This window comes from Sturnus vulgaris, chromosome 7 (genome assembly GCF_052056855.1).
Source record: "Sturnus vulgaris isolate bStuVul1 chromosome 7, bStuVul1.hap1, whole genome shotgun sequence".
Lineage (NCBI taxonomy): Eukaryota > Metazoa > Chordata > Aves > Passeriformes > Sturnidae > Sturnus > Sturnus vulgaris.
In genome coordinates, this window is record NC_142249.1 from 13,423,188 (window position 1) to 13,439,745 (window position 16,558).

The window sequence follows — 16,558 nt, forward strand, 5'->3', positions numbered from 1 at the left end:
GGCGCTGGATCCTGGAAGCTTCCTTCCCACAGCCACTGAGGGCTCGTCCCACCGGAATTTGGGTGCCCAACTCAGTTTGCCAAATTACTTGACCTGTGTTTCAATTGGTCCGGGTAACTGGCCCTTTGCCAACAGGAGGATCGCTTGATATCAGAATAAAGCAGATATATGTTTATTGCTACGAGATGGGGTTAACCAGAATCTCGCCCTTCAGGCAGGTCAAGTCTGTTTAATATTTTAGTAAGGGTTCGAAAGAGGGAAGGACAGCTATGCTTACAAAATTGGCGGATGATACCAAACTGGTCAAAACCACCGGCAGGTGGAAGAAGGACTGGAGATTCATCTTACATTGATTCATACATGAAATAATCTAAGATCACAGAGGTAAGCTTTAACAACAAAAAGCAGAAGTTACCACATACTGGAATTTTAAGTCACTATATGAATTCAAAGAGGCACAAATAGTCAGAAACCGATGACATGGGAAAAGCAAATCAAAGCTCTATGACTATCCTTAGCAATATGCTGCTGCAGTGGAATTAAGTCTTGCTCCAGGCCATTAAAAATTGTGTTGCATTCAAAACCTGGAAAGCAATCATTCCACTTAGCTCAGTCAAAGCCACTGATGGTGTTCAACAGAGACTTGGGCAAACTCAATAAAGTCTAGAAGAGAGGAGGAACAATCAGGTGTTTATGAACATGACCTTGGTGGGGATGTAAACAAATTGTGTAGCTGGTCTGCAGTAACTGACCTCACACCACTTCCACATTTCATTTGGGAATTACTAATTTTTTTCCCCAGTTCTGTTGATGTGATGTACACACATTTCAGCATCACTGTCTCTGGTATACCTAATAACTGAGTAAGGTTGATTCTGTCCACATGCAAGGCCCTGGGAACTCTCCCTCTCTGTTGTGAACAAGCTAGTTTTTTATTGTCTCAGCTTTTAGTAATAGCAAAACACCAAGGCTGGCTATGCAACCTAAGTACAAAGTCCACAATTGCTTAATGATACAGCACATCAATGACATTTCATAACACCGTGTAATATGTAAACTTCCATAGTTTATTTACTGTCATGCAGTTTTATTGTACACCTGCTAAGTCCCTAATCTCCTCACAAGCTTTTGTAACAAGTGAAGTCAACTTGAGAACTTTTCATCAGGTAAAATGCATTATCTGTTTCTGAAAAGGGCCATAAATGCATGATGGCAAAATTCATATTGACTCTTCACTAATCACTCCCCCTAAGAAAGATGAAAGTTGGTAGTTCACATTATGGCTTTTTGAGGGTTGTCTTAAATAAAATTATGTGAAGCTCATGTTTTTGTGCTAATATGTGTATTTGATTGACTAACTGATCTAAAGACCTGTCAGGCTTTGCTTTGTGTTGATTGGTTTGCAGGAGTTTGCTGAACAGTTCTACTTTTAATAATATACTAACTACAAGTAAATGTACAATGTATTACTCAAATGTTAAGAGTGACTGTCACTTGAAGGTGCAGAAAGTCTTCTACTCTTTATTCTCAGTGTTATTAAACTCACATTTCTAGCAAGACGCACTTGCACGTACTCATAGGCTACAAAAGGAGATATTTACCAAGCTGCCCAGGGACATGTGACAGTAAGGTTGAGGCAAACTAATTCCCTATGCAAGAATTTAATGCTTGTAACTATTTTAAGTAAATGTCACATGCTGATATTCACTATGAAGATCAGTTTGCAGTAACTTTCTTTCGTTTCTTCAGCCTTACTTCCAACTTATGTTAAACAGAACAGTATTTCTTCTGTTATTAAACAGACCTGAGCTAGGGATGAGGTCCCAAGGAATATTTTAGTCATTTTGGAATGTGCCATTTCACACATAAAAGGGAGCTATGTGTTGTGAATGCTAACAGAAATTGTGCTGTGATGAAACAATGAGAAAACTGCCTTTTACTTGTGTCTCTTCCCTGCTTTTCCACCAAATTCTGTATGCTGCCCCGGGTCCTTTTTGTCTGCCTGTTAAATCCCTGAATGTGTACTTTTGCCTGCTGAACATTAACTCCATCACACAGCTTCCACAGGATACAGACAGGGCTGTTAGTTAGTGCTTTACCAGCCCTGCTGAGTTCCCATCCTTTTCCCACACAGGTGTACACAGAGTTCACAGAGATTCCTGTATGGATTTGAAACAGATTGGATTTAAGAGCCCAGAAGCTTTGCAGATCTGGAATCGTACCTAAGCAACAGACCTTCAAGTTTCCTGCTTTATGTAAGCTTCAGGTCCAATTTCACGGGCAGCTTAAGCTGTCACTAGCTGGCACTGCTGCTGTAAGAAGTATCCAGAGTCTTTGCCTGTCCTTGGTTGGCCCCATCTATTGTGCAAGCAGAAGTTTCTGGCATGGGTTCACTCAAAGAAGGCAGCCTTTTGACTACACCCACGTGCTGCTTCTTCCAAAAACAACTTTTTATTTGTATGAATTTTTCCCCCCACCCAATGCTATAAAGAGCTGTACAATGAGCTGACATTATGCAAAAACCTACAAACCTGGTCTAAACTCCTAGTCCTTCATTCTGCCCAGGTCTGTGCTTAGCTTCATGTGCCAGGAACATCCACCAGCATTCATGTGTCTATTAAAGATAAGGGCAGAAGTTCTTAAAACAAAGAGAGAAAATATTTAACCGCAGCAGCTATGTTTCAACACTGTAGAAGCTTTTCAAACAATATGAGCAAGAAAAAAATAGCACAAAATAAAATCTCTTCCAGTCCCATTTTTGCTTCTGATGTCATGAAGAAATAATGTAGAAAGGATCCTTATTGTCACTGGAAAGACAGTGAGTTAAAAAACACATTTTGGAAGATGAGCTTTTTGGAGGACTTCAAACGAGGGCTGCTTTGTGTTCTGCAGGATGTGCATAACCTAAACACAAACCACTCCTGCTTTTTGTCACTGCTGGTCAGGATGGGCTGAGGAACATAAACGAAAGAGGGGATGGGGCTGTCATCCGTGCTCCTACAGTCTTGTGGGCAGACTCCCCTTTGGGAGTCTGAGGGTGTTTTTGTAGATTTTCTGCCAAGAGGAACCAGGCTAGCACAGTCCCCAGGGCTGGCAGGGTGCTTGGGTAAGGGCTGCTGCAGACACGGCCCTCCTCAAGCAGCAATCCTCCCCCAGCCTGCCCGAGCTGAGCCCGGGGTCTGCATGGTTTAGTGCAGATGGTATTCTTCCTGAGCACTTATATAAATACAGTACTATTCTGGAAATGGGACAGAGTGAAAACAGAGCAGCTGCATTTCAAAACTAGCTGTGCACAAATATACACTGAGATTTAAACCCTTTTTTTGATTTTTTGGTCCACCAAAACTGTATGAAGATCTAGCAAGTCTGACTCTTTGCCCACTGAAAAATGTCCTTAAAATTTTTAATTGTTTTGAATAGTATAAACCTCATAATCAGACTATAAATTTTAAAAAAAAGAACAACCGGTGTGGTCCTACAGTACATCTCTTTTTAGTGGATTAGAAATGTCTTGCATCCCTCTGGTGTTAAGGATTAATTTGGGCCACTCTCCTATCAAAGTTAATAAATGTAACTCTCTCTTCCAGCAACAGGTATCAAGCAAGGTTTAAGAACTTTAATCCTGAGCCTACCAAGAGAAAACAAGAAAGCAAAAACCCCTCAAAGTGCTTTAGACATCCATCACCTTGGATTTCTCAACACTTGACTCTTGAATTATTCTAAACACTAAAAGACATCAGTCTCTGCAAGAGGTAATTCCCGATTCAGAGAGCAAGCTAGAATGACAGACACAGAATCCAGCAAATAACAGCAGCACTCGTGGCAGTTGCAAAACACACAGACGAGGTTAGTAATAGGATTGGGGCTTTGTATTTCTGGCTTTGCAGTTTGTTTTTCACCTGCACTGGAGAACATGGGGTTTTACTGATTTCTGCTTTTCATCAAGTTAATAGAGACATGCTGCAGGACAGCTTATCTGAAAAACACCATATCCCGAGGTGGTAAAGTAAAAGCTGCTCCATTGAGTATCTGTCATCCAAATTGGTGGTGTGCTTATTTAGTAATGAGTGCTTTTACTAATGGCAAGGACGGGATAATTAAAAGGATCAATTTTCTGAAGAGGATGTTGTTGTATGTTTATATAATTGAACTGCTATTTTTGTCCAGAAATCTTCTCACTTCTTAATGCATTCAGCATTCAACAGCTTTAACTAAAATTGTTTAATTTACATTGAGTGTAAAATTCTAGTTGCAGTTAAATGGGTGGGAATGGGCTCCTCCCGTAGTTGAAGGGACATTGCTGGCAATGTATCCAGGCTGGTTTTCTAGCACACACAGCCCAGACACAAGGCAAGTTCAGAACGTGAAAATACCACGCTTAGTTCAGGATTCTCAGTCAAGACTATACCTGATATTAAATAAAATAAAATTTAAAAAATCCCAGAACAACAAAACAAAAGCCAACCCAAACTATTTTATGGAAATAGATTTTGCAGTCTTACCTTTTAATAATTTATGCGTAACATATATTACATAGAATATGAAAGGTGTGATGAGTTATATTTAAACAGTAGGTCTCCAATCGCAGAGCAATTGTAAAACACGCTTTCCTTGAGAGAGCCAGTATTGGAAAGGTGAATTGCGAGAAAGCGTTAATTAATGATTTCTTTGTTTCACGTTATGGTCAAAGGGCGCTCTGCGATTACAGCCAGGTCTGTGGCCGTACTGTTAAGCTGCTGCTGACTGCAACCCTGAGCACGCACCGAGCAGAGGCGGGACGAGCACCAGCGACTCCTCCGCGGACGCCCAGGGTCAGGCGCTCTGCGGGAGACAGAACGGACACGGGGACGAACACGAGGCCGGACACGGGGACGAACACGAGGCCGGACACGGGGACGAACACGGGGACGAAGCCGCTCCCGCCGCTCGGTGGGGGCGCTCCCCGCTCTCCAGCCCAATTATGGCCGCGCGCGGGGCTCGCGCGCCGCCGGGCCAATCAGGCGGAGGTCCCGTGACCGCGCGCCGCCGCGGGCGGGGCGGGCCGGCGCCGCGCCGCGACAGGGGCGACAGGCGCGACAGCAGCGCGGCCGGGATGTCGCGGAGCGGCGCGGCGCTCGGCAGGGCGCTGGCCGGAGGGGCCGCCGCCAGGTACGCGGGGCGAGGCGCGGTGACCGCGGGCGTGACAGAGAGGGGCTGGTTTCCTGCTTAGAAACTCGCCTCCTCTGCCCGAGACGGTGGCAGAGTTGTGAGCAATCCGTCAAAGGAATTAAAAACTGAGGAAGCGCCGGGATGTTTTCCCTTCAGATAATGCAACACGTTCCTTCTCACCGAAGCATGTCTAAGGCTGGCTGCAACAGCTTGAGAGAAACAATGTGCTTTGGGGAAGAGTTAACCTTGGAACTGAAAGAAAAAAAAGCAAGCAGATGAGAGAGAGTGCGATTTGAAAATCTTAGTGTAAAAGGTTCACCTGTTACCAGTGTTATGGCAGTGCTGCTGTGTTTCTTTATCAAACTGTCATCCTCATAAAAACTGCCAAAAAGTGCAATAGAGATTGGTTCCTGATGTCAAATTTCATGCAATCATTTGACAAAACTGTTTACTGTGCAGTGGTACAATGTAACACTGCACCACATTTTTTACTGTATATTCTTTGTGGTATAATCTTAGGGTTGTGTTTGCAATATTAAATTCGTTCAGTCCTGGTAAATAAAATTGGTTTTTTAAAGAGTAATTTATTAGAGTCTCCAGGGCAAAATCAATTGCTGGAAGGGTGTTTGGTATAAAGAAATCCATTAAGTAACTGCTTGCAAACTAAGTTTAAAAGCGTTTCTAGTGGAAGCTGCAAGGATCTTGGCAGCTGGTTTTAAGCAAGCACAAGCTGGATCAAACCCAGTGCTGTGTTACTTGTAGCCTTGGAACCGGGGACGCTTCACTCCTGCAGTTGTCCCCAGAATGCACTCAGTACCTGCTGCCAGCTCGGCAGAACCTCACTGTGCTCAGTAGCAGGCTTCAAGGGCTCAGGTGGTAGATTAGTCTCGCGTGCTTATTCAGACTGAGATGTTAATGAGGCACATTCAATATACATACAAATGGTACACTCCGTTTTTTGGGATATGAACAGCTGTTGGCAAAAAATTTGAATAGGATCAACTCGTATCTCACAGACTATAAAATCAGATATCACTAACCTGGTGAAGGTATCAGTTGGGGTACAGTAAACACGTTTGCCCTGGCATGCTCCTGGCACTAATTTCAGTCTTTACACTAAGGAGTTAAGAGAGCCGTTTTTTCAAAAAAGTTAATCTTCAGGCTTAGAAAATTGTGTCGTTATTAAAAAAAAAAAATAAAAATCACAGAATATGGATCACTTACACGTGTGTGTCATGCACCAGAAATGCTTCCTTTTCAGGTCACTGTCAGAGGAAAAACACAGAGGTGGCAGGTGTGTCTGAATTCTAGAATGGACTTGATTTTTCTTCAGTGGCCCAGGTCAGGTTCGCAAAATGTGTGACAGTCCATGGAAACCAAAGGATTTCTTAAAGAGATCCCAGCACATTCTCAAAGCATCTGTTCTTCAGATAAAATTGGGAGAAGGATGGAGTCTCACTGCACTTGTTAGCATTATAACCTCTTAACCCTGCCTTCCTCGAATGGCACTGTAATTGTAAAAAGGGCATTGTCTTTAACTGCTGAGAGATTATTTGTAGGGATTGTTTTTCAGCGCTGTGGCTGGAACAAGTTTAGATAAAACTGCTTGAAACAATAGACTGGCACAACATTACAATAAAAAACAAACCAAGAGACAAACCCTGGTGACTGGTTTGGACTGTGTCCTGTACATAGCCCCAGATAATGGAATTTAAATCAGCTGTGAGGAATGAGGTCTGCTCCAAACATTTGAACATCTCCTGTGAATCTGGTTGAGGCAGCTACAATGTTACTGGCACCCTTCCAGCATTCCTGTCAAAGCTTTTCCTTAACAGTCTTGTATGGTCTGGCTGGAAAAAAAAAAACAGACTTTGTCCACATCCCTTGAGATACTGTTACAAACATTTGCAGAGTTGTCTAGAGGCTTTTAGAGTGGACCTATCCTTTCTTAATTTTGACACAATACTTCTGTCCCATTTTAGTTTCTTTTCAACTGCAGTGATTACAATGTGTTTTCAGGCATCATGCTTTATATCCCAGTTGCATCGTTGGTTTTGTAAGTCTGTACAGATTGTTTCTAACCAGCTGCTAATGATGATTGTTTTCCTCTAAACTCTACCAGTTTATTATTTATCCGACTCCTAATACAGTGACCATATAAGCTGATGTGCTCAGTCATGGGTAACTACTGTATTTCATTAGAATTCTAAATTATGCTGATTTTTAAAGAACATATTGCTAATTTTAATTAAATTTAATTCAAAATTGGTAACTGATTTGCTGACTAATTTGGTGCTTGGTTAAAAAAAAAGAAAAAAAGAAAAAAAGAAAAAAAAGGAAAAAAGAAAAAAGACCTTATGTAAAAGAGGTTGGCTCCATTTTTAACCATGTGAATCCAGAAGTAGAGTCCTGATTATACAGTTAGAGGAAGATCAGTAAAAGACCTGGGTTACTTGTTAGCTTATGTTTGTAGAGTCACTGAGAGCAAATAGTAGCATTTTTTCTTTCCTGGTGCCAAAATTCAGAGCTTCTGAGGCAGCATTTTGCATCTTGACCCACCTGATCTGAGAAAAATCAGTAATTTAGCAGAACTGTTAAACACGATGAATATCTCTTAGATTTTAGTGCAGATGTTCACAGAGAACACAGAGGTGCAATCTTAGAATTACTAATACTTTTAAAAGTAATTTAAGTTTTACTTATGGAAACACTGCATCCCAGGTTCTGGTGATATTTTCTGGAGGAAATGCTGAAAGCTGGGTAAACTAAGCACCTTCTGAAAGAACTTTCAAAATGAATTTGTCCTTTTAGGATAAGGGTGGCAGCAGAGGGATTACAGCAGAGTTCAGCTTTCTATCTCCAAGTGAAACCTTCTCTACTTTGTGTATTCCAAAAGGGTGAAGTACTGCAAACTATGCCTTGTTGTTGCTATTAAGAAAGCCTGTTGTGCAGACTAAATGCACGTGAGACTTGAGTGAACTCAAGCTGCCACGCAGCCAGTGGTTAATGAGGCCTTTTGTATTTCACTCTGCCTGTTAGTTCTGTCGTGACTGGGAGCTATTTTTAGTTTCTCTTAGGGGGAAAAAGGAAGGTGCCCCTTGTGTTTTTGACAGTTTGTATACTGTCAGGAGCCTTTGTTTTTCCATCTGGCTGACATTTTCTGTAATGTTACACAAGAGACTGTTTGTCTTACTTGACTGCATTGTTATTTATTTTGCTGATATAAAACACATCTAAAAGCATTTTCCCTGTTTCAGGCACTTGGCTTCTTGTGGTATTCTGATGACCAGAACTTCTCCTTTGCAAGCACCTGTAATGAGACATACTTTTTCAAGAAATTTCTTCAATGTTGCTGCACCACTAATAAATAAAAGAAAAGAATATTCTGAAAGAAGAATTATAGGGTTGGTATAAAACTGTGGAAAGAGAATTGAAATGCTTCTTGATTTTGTATTTGCTGCAATTAATCCAAGACACTAGGAGTTCAAAAGACTGAGTATCTCTGAAGACACGTCTCTAAGACTCTGGGAACCTAGAAAGGAGTTTTGACTTTCAGAATTTGTAGATATCAGGTTTACCAGTCTGAAATTTAGTGTAAAGAAAGTAGGAACCCAAAGCCCTTGGCCCATAGCAAGAAACATCAGAAATAACTGTTCTATTCCATGATAAAACAAAACCTTGAAATGGAGTAATACACTAATAATTTCATCTAGTAATATGTGAATAAATCAACAGGTGTGAAAACTCTGTTCCCTTCTTTCCCAAATACATGCTAATGTTTACACTTACCTTATATTATACTTCTGAAGATTTTATTTCCTTAAAAGAAGAAAAATAATTAGTTCTGTGATGAGGAAACTTAACACAGAAAAATGTTTCGAAGACTTGTTTGCCTTAGAGCTGGTGGGAAAATCTCATTTCATTTAATAATACTGGGATCTACCCCCAGTCTCTGGTCCTCAATAGTATGAAAAATTTATTAACTTTTTTTTTTACTATACTTAATATTCTTTTTTGTGGTAGTTCTGGAACTGCAACAGATATTGCCTAGTAATTTAAAAAGGGCCTTTGTCCAATAGTCCTCACTGCTGAGTACTGTTGAACATATGCTTCATTTTAAAGGAAATTAAGCACATGCTGAATCCCATCTGTTTCAGAGTCAGAAAGAATAATTAAAAACCATAGCTAGGTAATACTTTGCCACATTACAGCAGAATCAGCTAAAACGCTGCTTTAATATTGTTTCATCTGATTTCAATATCCTGCCTGAGCAGGGGTGTTGGACAAAATGAGATCCAGAGGTCCCTTCCAACATCAGCCATTCTGTGATGCTGGAAGTTTTTCCATTGCATCTGTGTTTTAATTAAGCTTTTTTTACTTGGGCTAAAATAAGGAAGGTAGTGCTCCTCTGTTTAAACCTTATGAAATATAGCACTTGAGTTTTGGTACACCTTGTCTTGGGAGTTGGGAAGTGTGGATTTTTTTTTTTCTACTTTGTGGAATTGTCAAGATCTACCTAAATGAAGACACAGCCTTGCTGGAAAAAATGTTTCCAGGTATGCATGTTCACCTGATATTGCAGACAGTAACAGGCACCAGGTTCATTATTCACTAACGTTACTGCTGGATGGTGTGTGATATTTTGCTTCTTTATGCAAAAGCAATTACCAGTGCATTACTTTACTTTCCTCCTAATTAGCAAAGCTGCATTTTCAATTTCCAAAACCAGTGGTAGTGACTGTGTCCACCTTTCAACTGTCTATGCCATGTATACCATCTTTGAAACTTTTTAATACTGAATTTGAAGTTAAAATACCTTGTAACTATAATGTTCATGTGTCCATTTCCAGGTATTCCATGCAGGAAATGTATGAAGTTGTTGCTGTTGTGGAGAATTACAAACTCTTTGTTCCTTGGTGTAAAAAGTCAGACATACTCTCGAAGCGCTCTGGGTACTGCAAAGCACAGCTAGAAATAGGATTCCCTCCTGTAGTAGAGAGATACACATCAATTGTAACCCTAGTGAGACCACATTTAGTTAAGGTAATTGCATTTTTTTTATCTCCTAGACATAATTTTCTTTAACTTTTGTTTGTTGAAATTTGAATATTCCAGGAACATCAAAACAAAATCGATGCTGGAAGTTCTTTGTATGGCTCAAAATTTGTGTTGCTTTTCTTTAAAGATTTTAGATAAACTGGAGAGAATTTGAATGTGTTTTAAAACATAACCTGCCATATGAGGGAGGAGAGGAATCACTTTTAAATTTGCCTTAATTGGCAGAGCTGGCAGACATGAAATGATGATATTAACATTTTTGCTTGTTTTTTTTTGTTTATTTTAAAATTTTGTCCAACTATTATGCAAGGTAAGTACTCAGTTAAAAGTTTTCTGACAACTCTAGCTTCTGATCCCTTAATGAACTTGCTGTCATTACTTCTCACAATTTTAACTAGTTAATATGAAAAGCCTAAAAAAAGGCTAAGCTTTAGTACAATATGCTGAAGATACTGTTCTTCAATATATTGATGAGAAGACAGAAACATGGATTTAAAATAAATTTTTTTACAATAATTTTTTTCAGAAGAGAAGCAGTTATATTTCTCCTTTCAGCTTTTCAAGAACAATAATTAAGAGAAAAGTGGAAAAGTGTCAAAGAAAACATTTTAAATGATGCCTGGATCTTCTACTTGTTTGCCTAAAATGTTCCAATCTGTTTTGGTAAAGAATGGCTCAGAACAGATTCCTTATAGCAGAACTGCCTCTCCCTTGGCAGATTCTGATTGGTTTGGAATAATTAGTGAAAATTATAGCAGCTGATTGCTGTTCAAAATAATTGTTTGAAAATCCTATTTCACTGTTCTTTTCTAGGCTTCCTAATAAGAGACACTTAACAGAAAATGAGTTTCTGAAGTACAGGGGAGATGTAAATTGAAAAAGGAATATACAAAATGCCTTTATTCAATATCCTTACTGATTTTGGAAAGAAAAAAGATTTTTCTTCCTTTATTAAAAAGAGTTGATCAGCTATAATGGAAAATCTGTGATTTACATGCTGAGAGCTTTCCTTTTCTACTGCTCCCTGACAAGACAGGCTTTTCTCTTTCACACAGCTATCAGATTGGCTTACCAACTCTTTTTCGCTCTTAATTCACCCAAAAGAAGCATTCTTGTCTCAGAAAAAAATAAACCACAAAAGTGGTGAGGAAAGCCATTTCTTCAGATTTCCTTCCCCGAGACTCATTAGCCTTTTCTCTGCTGCAATTACTTTTCCTAGAGGTTTACATTATGTCCACAGAACTGCAGGAACATTTCTAGGGAAGTGATTGTGAGCTTGGACTATTTCACTGTCCTCTCAAGTAACCCCAGGCAAAGGAACCTTGTGTGGTGCTCAGGCACAAAATGGGAATGGGCTTGTTGCTTAAGGTTTTCCCTTTTTTAGGGCTTAAACAATGGAAAAATCAGATAGGTAACAGCAGTTTTTGCTGACGGGGAAAGCATGGAGTGAGTTTGCTACTTTAAGATTGGGAGAAAGGGGGACACAGTGGCAGTTTTCCCATTTTTCCTGCTGTTTTGACAGCAGTAGAGAAAAGCAGGCCCAGCTCTTTGTATCTAATCTTCCCTCTACTTCTTCCCTTTCTGATGTAGAAGTAGCAAGGCCATGCATTATCTCATTTCTGGAAAGAGAAATTGAGGTGTTTTTGTAGGTGATTAGTCTTCGAGATGAGTCACCTTACCACAGCTTTCCAACCCAAGCAACACTTATTCCCTGGGGGCAGTCTGTTGGAGCAGAGCTCCTTGGGCTAACAATAAGAACTTGTAAAAAAAAAAGACCCAAAAAAAGTTACAGAAATTTTCTCTATAAATTCCAAGCCACTTGAGGTTATGTATTTGGATGTTCTATGCCACAGAGCTGTTTTATGACACTCAACACACAATTTTTTCCTCTGCCTTGGACGGACTTCAATTATTTTGCCATAATTGACAACTGTGCATATAGGATCTCATGCTGGCTGTGCTAAAGAACAGTTTTAATTATGCTGTGAGCATCACTATTTAACAAAATGCAAAACAAGCTTCTGTAATACCTGTTTGTCACATTTGTCAAAGTCTAATTGTAGCTTGATTTTTAAAACTTTATTTTAGGCATCATGCACAGATGGAAAACTCTTTAATCACTTGGAAACAGTGTGGCGTTTGAGCCCTGGTATCCCTGGTTATCCAAGGACGTGTACATTGGATTTTTCAGTAAGTATGGCAATTAAAACTACCACATGCTAGGAGCAGCACATAGAAACACTTATCTTCAACTGAGGGGGCCTTTCTAAATGCCTGTACTATTTCTTTAAGCACTTATACACAGAAAATAAGTTAGCTTTAGTCAATTCTGTCCAAAAAATATTTTGCAAACTTTACTGCTGGAAACCACTTCAGTATCCTTCAGAGACAGCGGCCTTCTGTGAGGTGTCCATGTATCATGAAACAGTCTAGGACACCCCCCTGTAGGCACCTCTCACCCTACAGTTCTAAACACTCAAGTTTTTAGACAGTCAAATGCAGGAGAAATGCTAAATTTGCTATTTTCTTTAATCACTCTACAACCTAAATGCTCTTGGTACTAGAAAGCCAGTGTTCTGCCATCTGTCCTGGTTGGTCTGCAGTTTGGTCAATTTAATTTCCTGTCTTCCAGTTTTATTCTCTCATGTATTTTAAGCTTTACTCCTTCCTTCTCTAATACAAGAGTAATAGATTTTTGTTGTCTTTGATTTACGATGGGATATCACTGCAGCCCAAAACTATTGCTCTTTAAATCCAGTGCCTGATTTAGCCTGATTTCACTCCCATAAAAGCTATTTCCATTCGAGTTATTGCTTTTCCGTGTTGTCTGTGTCTGCCATCACATTTTTTCTCGTATTTTATAACAAAATGTAGGTGTTGCATTGAGCTGGGTGTTGTAACAGGCTGCCAAAGTACAGAGATGGGCTAATCCTGCTGCCATCTACTGGAATACTCTACTTTGAAAATTATCTTCAGTAAATAGGAAAAAGCTTTTGGAGTATTTTTAAACTAGCACATTAACCTCATTGGTTAACTTTCAGCTTATTACTGTATTGCACTTAATATAGTTTAACAATAAAAATTAATTTACAGGTGCTCAAAGAATCACATTTTTAATGGTTTGCATGTTATGTGCTCACGTTATTTGTGTTTCTTTAGGCAAATAAGTGTCAGTTCTTTCTACTAACATATAAAAGCTATCTTTTAACCCAAGCCATAAATCAGTTAAAAAACTTGAATTAAAAAACCATTTTAACCCTACAATCTAAGTACAGGCTTTGTGAGAAAACAGCACCATACCTCTGCAAACCAAAGCTGCATTTTGACATTTCAGGTCAAGAACTTCAGTTAAAGTGAATCAAAACTCAACTAGACATGGACATTTTCATTTTCCTGGGGGAACACTATCTACACATCTTACTGCTTACCCTGTTTTGATGCAGCTGAAACCAGTGCCATTGGCTGAACTTAACCCCTGCCAGTTACTGCCCTGCTGCTCCTTGCCTCTGGGCACGTGCAGGCAAAGATGATAAGCATTTCACAACAAACTCCTCAAAAGAGGCCCTGCAATTACAAATATTCAAGAGAAAACTTTGATTTCAAGAATGTTTGTTTGCTTTAGAAAACTTTATTTGAGTTTCGGGCTATGCTGGTTCCCACAAGCTGCTGTATTCTGTTGTGCCAGCCTGATTCCAGGAGACATCCACACATATAGCAGGGAACTTTCCTACTTTGGTTTCAGCTCTGAAATTATTTGGTTCATAGACTGAAGCACACCACCATTTTTACCACCTGCAGACTGCATTAATATATACCATACCTCAAGACTGCCATAATTGCTGAACGTGATGCCAAACTCATTATCCCCACTCTGCAGAACTCTGCATGCCCTAAATGACAGCTCTCAGACTTGCAAGAGGCACGGTAATTTTACTGATGCTTGAGGTCAAGCAAATGTAAATGGACCTACACTTGGCTTATGGGCCAAGTTGTTTAATTACTTCTCTGCTACTGCTTTGCAGTTAACCTGCATTGCTCATAAGGAATTGGCAAGAACCTGTATTTGCTCCTTCTGGCATTAAATCTGCTGATTTTTCAGGAATGACAAAAATAACTTCCAATCCATTTCATTGCTGCTGGTGTCAGGTCAGGAGTGGAAGCTGCTCAGGGGAAGATGTGACACACAAACCAAATCTATAGTTTTAATTGGTAAACTGCTTGTTTGAACCTATCATAAACTACTGCCACCAACAAGGAAAGACTGATTTAAAATATTGGCATTTAATAGGTAACTATTTCAAGGTGCTTTTAAGTTTCTTGGGCATGTTCCAGCTTACCTGTTAGTCTGCTGTCTTACCATGCAGGATTTTCTTCAGACAGCTTTGGTCCCCCAAGTGAATTCTATGCACAGAGTAACAGTTATTATTTGTCAGTGGTTTTTCATTACCTCAAACCTCTTCTGTAATGAATCATTTATTAAAAAAAAGACAGTTTAGGTAAATGTAGATGACTACTTCAGAGAACTGAATGAGAAGATTCTTCTAATGGAAAAGCCCAGGGGTTCAGTCCTCAGACCAAGGAATATGGGTTTCCTTCTCAGCCACATTGAACCATTCCTCAGTTTTAACTGGTCTACAACTTACCTGCAGCCTTCACTGGAGATTCTTTAAGAGTTGTCTATTTCTAACAGCATTTTACAACATTATATATAGGAAAAATAATTCTTTTTTATTTTCTTAAACAGATTTCTTTTGAATTTCGTTCACTTCTACACTCAAAACTTGCTACACTATTTTTTGATGAAGTTGTAAAGCAGATGGTTGCTGCCTTTGAAAGAAGAGCATCCAAACTCCATGGCCCAGAAACCAGCATCCCTCGGGAGCTGATGCTGCATGAAGTTCATCAGACGTAAAGGGAAACTGTAACAACCTCACCTATAAACTTGTCTGTACACTTCATTTGTACAAAGCGCCGTGCTCCTCCTTTGGGGCATCTGTTTCTTATCTGAGCTGTGGTTGTGATCTTACACTGTGCCAAACACACCTGCTCAGCCAGACAGATATAGAACGTTCAAAAGCTGCAATCAAGTGCAGCTTAAAGCCTTATCAGTAACAGACACCTGGCAGCTCCTGTAATCCAGGCTATCTCCGGCTGCCGTTAAACACCAAACGGCTCCTGGAATCACGGCCCAAGCTCTGCCTTGGCCAAGCTCCTGGGGTTTTTCAGCACTGTAACACATTAACTCAACTTGGTGGGAACCTAACTTCACAGCATCAACTCAGCCAGCTCTGCCCGAGTGAGGCCAACTGACACACTGGCTCCCCAGAGACTGGCAGAGTAGGCAAAATTGAGGGAGGAGTGGTGCTTTTAATCCAAATGAATGGCAAAGGTAAGTCAGGGGTCTCCAGCTGCTCCTGGCGGGACCAGCAACTGTTCTCGAACTCCCCCTCAGTTTCAGGGATGAAATGCATAAGGAGTACTGTAATCTGAGTGCAGCAGTCTCAGCTATAGCCAGTGGATCTCTCTGGAATTTGGCATTTGGCAGGCTGAACTTGCCCCTTTGCACTCCTTCCCCGTTATACATTGCACTTTGGTTACCTCAATCTCATCTAATGCAAACAGAACACTTTAAAACAAGTGTTACCTCTTTGACAACCAGGTACCAGTGCTATCCTCCCTGGAAGTAGGGAACAAGAGGTCCTGCACATTCCACAGGAAAGCACAGCCAAGGCCAGCTGTCATTATAAATCATACAAGAGAGCACCAGACCTTCATTCTTCAAGGGGTTTTTAGTACCCTACTCCCACTGTGATAATGCCATCTTGATTAAATACACATTCAGTACTTCTATTCCTGAAATACTCTCTTCCCAGTCTCTGAAAAAAACAGGTGAATAGGTTTGAACAGATTATAAATCCTTACTTTATGCTGCTTTGCGGTACCCACTTTCCTTACTGAAATTAGGTGAAGCTTCAGGCCAAGTGCTGAAGCTGCTCCTCTCTGCAGCGTATGTAATTCATATGGTTACTACAGAACGGCATATTAAGTAACATAGAAAGGTATGTTTCAAAATAAAGACAGCCCTGAAACAGTTTCAGACCATTTTACTTAAAAATTAGAATGTGGAAGGAAAGTTTTTAAGGACAGGAAGCTGGGGAAAGCAACAGCTAGATTAAGGTCTTTTGTACAGAACTGAGAAGTTGTAAAGCAGTTTTGATTGTTGAGACAGAGATAAACATACACAAGTTTGAGCACACCATTGTTCTACAGGCTGGAAAGCAGAAAAAACTACATACACAACATTAGTAGTGGTGTCAGGTCAAAGACCACAGAAAGGGGCAAAGCAACATTT

The 16,558-nt window shown here is 40.1% G+C and overlaps 1 protein-coding gene across 1 annotated transcript; it reads left to right on the forward strand.

Annotated features, from left to right (window-relative positions):
* Positions 1 to 5,018: 5,018 nt before the first annotated feature.
* COQ10B (coenzyme Q10B) lies at positions 5,019 to 16,297 on the forward strand. Its single transcript, XM_014879419.2, has 5 exons — positions 5,019 to 5,148; positions 8,406 to 8,552; positions 9,999 to 10,191; positions 12,295 to 12,396; positions 14,951 to 16,297. The coding sequence occupies exons 1-5, from the start codon at positions 5,093 to 5,095 to the stop codon at positions 15,116 to 15,118; spliced, it is 666 nt and encodes a 221-aa protein (XP_014734905.2). The 5' UTR covers positions 5,019 to 5,092; the 3' UTR covers positions 15,119 to 16,297.
* The last annotated feature ends 261 nt before the right edge of the window (positions 16,298 to 16,558 follow it).